This window comes from Oreochromis niloticus, linkage group LG19 (assembly GCF_001858045.2).
Source record: "Oreochromis niloticus isolate F11D_XX linkage group LG19, O_niloticus_UMD_NMBU, whole genome shotgun sequence".
Lineage (NCBI taxonomy): Eukaryota > Metazoa > Chordata > Actinopteri > Cichliformes > Cichlidae > Oreochromis > Oreochromis niloticus.
In genome coordinates, this window is record NC_031983.2 from 14,795,141 (window position 1) to 14,801,480 (window position 6,340).

Here is a 6,340-nt window from a genome sequence, read left to right on the forward strand (position 1 = left end):
TCAGCCATTGTTGTGAGTGTGCTCACCAGGGGCTGCGACACATTTATACAGCCGTATTTCGCACGTGACTATGAAAGGCGGAAGTGTCACGGCGAGTGAGATGAGCCGTGTGGAGATAATGAAATAGGATCCAAATGCAGGCACTTTGTAAAGGTGAGAAGGTGGTTTATTGAAATACACGGCACAGGGAAAACATGGCAAACGGAGACAAACTAAACTATACTGGAAACAACTAAACTATGGAGGAGGAACCAGAACACGAACATGAAAGACGGCGAGCAGAGGTAGATGACGGGAGGCAGCAGGGATAACACACAGAAGGAGCAGGGTGGATACACAGACGGACCAGCGACTACAAACACAGAAGACACGACTCAAATACACTCAGAGAAACACAGGGAGATTACACACAGGTGGTGGACACAGCTGGGAGTAATTAACGAGACGAGACAAGAGGTAAAACTGAACACATTCACATGAGATGCAGACCTTCACAATAAAAAAGGAAACAAGAAAACACTACACAGGGACGCAGACACGACACTGAGAGACAGACAGAAAATGACACATGGAACTTGAACTAAACCTGCAATAAACATGAGAGCACAAAACCTACGAACTAAACCCTAAACGAGAATAACCGAAACATAGATTCATAATCATCATCATAAGAAAAGAATCCAGAATGTAAAAACACACCAAAACATAACAACTCAAAATACTGGGTCCAACAGACCCAGAACCGTGACAGGAAGAGGAAGTAGTTCCTTCCAATGTAGACAATCTGAATGATATAGTTTCTTTCCACTGTGTTACTGTTAATGATAAAGTACAAATTTACCCTAAATTACTAAAATATCAATATTTTATTATGAGAATTGATTCTAGAACATAAATGACTGGTATCGGAGGAATCGATATTTCAGTATCGATCCGCACATCACTATTTTCTATACGAGATTGCAGCAAAAAGTGCAGCCTTACCTAATGTCTACCCTACTGTTGCTCATTTTATATTAAGATTTAAAAATGTAGTTGGTATTACTATGGTGAGTAACCTTCAGTAATAATAATAAATCACACAGAAATAGTACATTCATGTAGTTGTAAAAAACTTGATAATATATTCAATAATCCAAAGTATTCAGAATACGTTACTCTCATTGAGTAACGTCAGGGAATACGTTACAAAATACATTTGGGGGCATGTATTCTGTAATCTGTAGTGGAATACATTTTAAAAGTAACCTTCCCAACACTGTGAATATCTCTGTCTGTATAATAGTGGCTTGATTAAGAGACCAGTTTCTAATGCTAAAACCACCTCATGGTTATTAAACCAACAGTGAAAACACACAAGAAAATATGTTTATAGTCTCTATAAAATTATTCCATTCATTATCAACCAGGGAAAAGAGACGCTTAACACCGTGAACAATAAGATACTGTCTTATATAATCTGATTAATTTAATTATTTTTTTTAAAGAAAACACAGTGATTAAACTGTAGAATGCATACATATTTTAAATGTGCAGAAGTTTATTATGTTAAAATGGCATTTTAAACAAAATTTTGGTCAAAGCAGAAGAAAAAAGATGCAGATGAGTTTGCTTCCACTTCTTCAGACTAGAGGGTAGCTTGCTTCAGTAGCAATCCCACACTGGTTGTCTTTGTTCCTGGTCATCTTAATGTATCCCTTGTTTCCCCATTCACTACCCCAGCTACAGAAAGAAACAAATTAACAATATTTAGCAGCTAAGAATGAGTTTTGTTCACACTAATAGTTCAATAGCATGTAAAGACATAATGTTCTGATTAGGACGCATAAATATATGCTTTTATGTAGCTTTATATCACCACTCAGTAGATGATAAAAGGAGTGAAGCACATGAATTAATATGACCATTATATGTGGATTTTTACCTGTTCTTGACCAGCCAGTAGTCATGTCCATTCTCAGTACCATAACCCACAGCCAGCACAGCATGGTTCAAGTTTATGTTGCTGCACCAAGGTTCATCATACACTCCTGGAAAAACAACAGACTAAGTATAATAAAAACCAATTTCTTTTCATATTTGAGGTCATTTTTGTAGGCATTTTCCCCAAAGTGTTTCAGTGTCTGCACCTGAATGGTAGAGTTGGAACGACACACGAGAAATATCAATGGCCACAGATATTGGTCCGATGGTGGCCACAGCCTCCTTCAGGGCATCTTCAAATGGACTCACATTAACATAACCACTGCATTTGGCACCAACAGAATCAGGGTTGTAATGGCATTGTCCATCCTAATTGAGAGAAAATGTCATAATTCATTATAAACTTTATTGTACTGACATGTTATGAATTATGTGGGGCAAGTTACTTAATTAATTAGTTATAGTTACTAGTTACTTCTTCATAAAAGTAATTGAGTTAGTAACTGAGTTACAATGTTATAAAAGTAGCTAATTACTAAGAAAAGTAACTATTGCATTACTTTTAAAAAAGTGTTCGCTCTCTCGCTGCCATCACTGCTAAAACTTCCCTCTCTTCCTAAACAACCAAATGCCATGTTGCCATATAATTTTTTGATTGGTCGACATGGTAAATGTTTCCACCAATATAAGGGGGTGGGGGTTGTGTTTGCTCGCAAGTTGAGAGTGTTTCCTTAGAAGATGCTGTTTTTGTCTTTTCTTCCTGCTTTAAACATGACAATATTATTCAGGAAAAAACATCGCTTATAGTATAGTAGTATAGTATAGTATGAGACAGCTTCAACTGTCTGTGTGTTGAAAAATAGTACCACGTGAGCAACCACATTTTCTTGTTAGTAATGGTTACAGCGTTGTAACGACCGGAATAGTAATTCATTAGATTACTAATTACTGAACGCCCTTTTTTTCCATCACTGATTATGAAGGTATAATCACAATTATATTACCTGATTTACATACTATGCTTTACATCAACAAGAAATCAGGTGTGATATGTTGTTGACGTATTACTTTAGCCTCATAATGGTAGGACTCCTCAGTGTCAAGACCTCCATTGTATCGAATGTACTGAAAGGCCCAGTGCGGTTCTCCTCCTTCACAGCCATTGTTGCGAAATTTACGAGAGCAGTCCACCAACTGCTGCTCACTCAGAGACACCAGCTTTCCTGTCTTCTTGAAGTACTGACCCTCCAGTGCACCAGTCTGTAATAAGAATGAGTCAATTTTAAAAAAGCAACAGTCGAGCAAAGTTTCCCACTTTACAGCAACGAAGAAGACTAATTCCAATATACTCACTGCACTGAAGGCCCAGCAGGACCCACATTCTTTCTGATCCTTGACATGAGTGACGTATCCCTGTTTCCTCCAGTCAACAGTGTCAGGCAGGACTGTACCTTTAGGCAGTCGTCTGAAGGTAGAACCATGGCGAGGCAGAGAGGCATTGAAGGAGCCAAGACAGCCCAGCTTTTTGTACTCTTCATTTTCCTAAAGAGGGACAACATTCATGAGGTTTTTGTTGCCAAATGCCATGTAAAATTGCAACTGAACATATTGATGAAAATATAAATGCTGAAGGGTAAAACCAAAACAACATCTTTTTCTGCACATACCATATCAGCAAAGTAGGTCATCCCAAGGCGGAAGGACTTCAAACCCAGGTCAGCCAAAGCATTGTGCTTTAGCACAAGTTTACGGTTGTTGAGCCAGATCTGCTTCCTTTGAGTCTCCTCTGATGGAGAGTCGTAGGATTTTTCTGTCAGTTAAAAAAGGAAAATTAAATATCATCATTAAGTATAAAAAGAAAAAATTACAAATCTTGCCAAACATTATTAAAAGCATTTGGCAAAAGGCTAAAATAAAAATGGAGTGGAAGAGATCTACTGTCTCACCAAACTTGAGCTTCCAGGCATGAAACTCCATGTCTTCCAGAGACATGCGGCCACAGCTGGATACAGCCAGAACAGCAGCAACAACTAGAAGCAACTTCATCTTGACTAAAAACAAGCTGAAACAGACACAGATCCTTTTGACTTACAGGAAACTAAACAGCTTGTTTCTGATGTTTCCAACATCAGCTTTAAAATGCTTTCTGTCATGATGTTGGATGTCGCTTTCCATTATTGCAGTATGCACTCTATTTCCTTCTTTCTTTTTTTTAAATTCTCGTTTTTCAAATGAATAAATCTCTGTTTTTTTCTTTTCATGGGTACAACACTAAAATGTGTATTTACATTTGTCTGCATGTTATCTGTGTTGTAGCTACTTACCTGTCTCAGTGTCTGCGTCTGTCCCGAAGACTGAAGTATAACCACATGGGAGGAGTGCTTATATAGCTGACTACAGCTATTCCAGCTGCTCGTAAACAAACAGAAAGAATGTCAGATATAAAAAGAGGTGGAGCTATACATTAAGAAGAGGATCACATGAGAACATTTTATTTAACAAAAACAGCAAAGCTAATTAATTTAAGTGTCACGAGTCATTCTTTTGATGCATAATCACCAAATCTGCACTTTATTGTATGATTTGACATAGTTCTACAGAGCTTTGAGAGATATCACTGAATGCTCTGTTTTTGATTTTAAATTACCTTATGTCAAATGAAAGTAGTTTAAGCTAGCTGAGTGCAAACAATTTCATTTGATATATTAATCGAATGAAACAAGTTTAATCTGCAATCTTTTGAAATACTTAAAATACATAATGTAAAATCATAAAAATACACACTTAAGAGACATGGTCAAGTTAAGTTATTTAATTTTACTTTGACCACCAACCTATTTTGTAACTTGAATTCTTTTGTACTTTTGCAAGCCACTGTAACCACAAAGAGAGCTGGATAATGCAACCATGATTACGCATCATTGGTTTGAAAATGTCATGTTACGGCTGTGTGCAGACAGGAATAGGACCCAAGGTGCAGACTCCGGAGACAAAACGGTGAACTCAAAACAGCTTTATTGCTGAACAAAGAAAATCTACAAAACCTAAACTGAAAAGAATCTAACAAAACACACACACACACACACACACACACACACACACACACACACACACACACACACACACACACACACACACACACACACACACACACACACACACACACACACACACACACACACACACACACACACACACACACACACACACACACACAGGGAACCACAGGGAGATACACACAGCATGAGGGACGACGCGACACTGACTCAAAGAAACACAGGGTTCAAATACACAGAGGGAGCAATCAGGGAATGGGCAACAGGAGGGAAACACAGCTGGGGCAAATCAGGACTAACGAGACAAGGAGAGCAAAACCAGATACACTAACATGAGACATGGACTTTCAAAGTAAAACAGGAAACATAACACAGACTCACAGGCAGGCATAATAACAAAGGGAACAAAGACGTGGGACCAGGGCAGACACAGACACTGACTGGACGTGGGGATACAGCAAACAGGGGAGACAGCAACTCAGAATCACAGACAGAAAACCAGAACACTAAAACTCTAACAGAACCCACCCAGAGAACCTAAACTAAGAATAATCCAAAAACCCAAAAAGCAAACAAGAATATAATGAAATAACAAAACTCAAAGAACCAAAACATAACCCACTGGGTCGATGACCCAGGGATCCTAACAGAAAAGTTCTGGAAAAATTCTCTCTTATGTTGTTTTACTTACAAGCACCATTCTGTTAATGCCAGTTATATTTTTCATTAAAAGAAACTGTTCATCCCTTGTTTACCCTCCAGAGAGATGGCTTAGAGACCCTGGCTTATTTGAACAAAGTTTGATATATTGATCTTACAATGACATATTCACTTTAGCTCTGCTAAAGGCATATTTATAATTATGTATTGTCTTCAAGGCATATATCAAAATCTAACTGCAGCTTCAGTGGAAATGGTACAACTCATAGATAGGGATGGCAGTTGAGAACAGGTTCTCTACTAGAACCGGTTCCCAGTAGACCAATTCCTTGGTATTATTAGTCTGCTTGACTGTCGATCTCACTTATCGGTTCTTGTGCTTGTGCTACATTCAGTTCAGGTGCCAGAGCAGGAAATTAGCAGTGCAGTCTACAGCGTTGATATGGAGATTAGTTTAACTTTTAGTGCACAAAGGGATGAGACTGCAATGGTAAAGTACAAATCTGCAACCAGAACACAACTTCGGCTCTTTGCGAGCATCTGCACAAATGACAATGAAGACAGCATGCCAACGCTAAGCTAGCCAAGAAGCCAGACTGATGTTAAAGCTGAGTGAATGCTAACCCCAGTCCGGCAGCCACACTGAACTTCAGCAGGTAACTAAAGCAGTGATGAATAGGCAGGCTGCAGCCTCCATTTGT

General features: G+C 38.5%; 1 protein-coding gene across 1 annotated transcript; it reads right to left on the bottom strand.

Annotated features, from left to right (window-relative positions):
- Nucleotides 1-1,443: 1,443 nt before the first annotated feature.
- LOC100705461 (cathepsin L1) lies at nt 1,444-4,890 on the bottom strand. Its single transcript, XM_019348479.2, has 9 exons — nt 4,758-4,890; nt 4,248-4,332; nt 3,870-3,985; nt 3,591-3,733; nt 3,277-3,465; nt 2,992-3,183; nt 2,130-2,292; nt 1,925-2,030; nt 1,444-1,722 (listed from the first exon to the last, which is right to left on the bottom strand). The coding sequence occupies exons 3-9, from the start codon at nt 3,967-3,969 to the stop codon at nt 1,623-1,625; spliced, it is 993 nt and encodes a 330-aa protein (XP_019204024.1). The 5' UTR covers nt 3,970-3,985; nt 4,248-4,332; nt 4,758-4,890; the 3' UTR covers nt 1,444-1,622.
- Nucleotides 4,891-6,340: the final 1,450 nt, after the last annotated feature.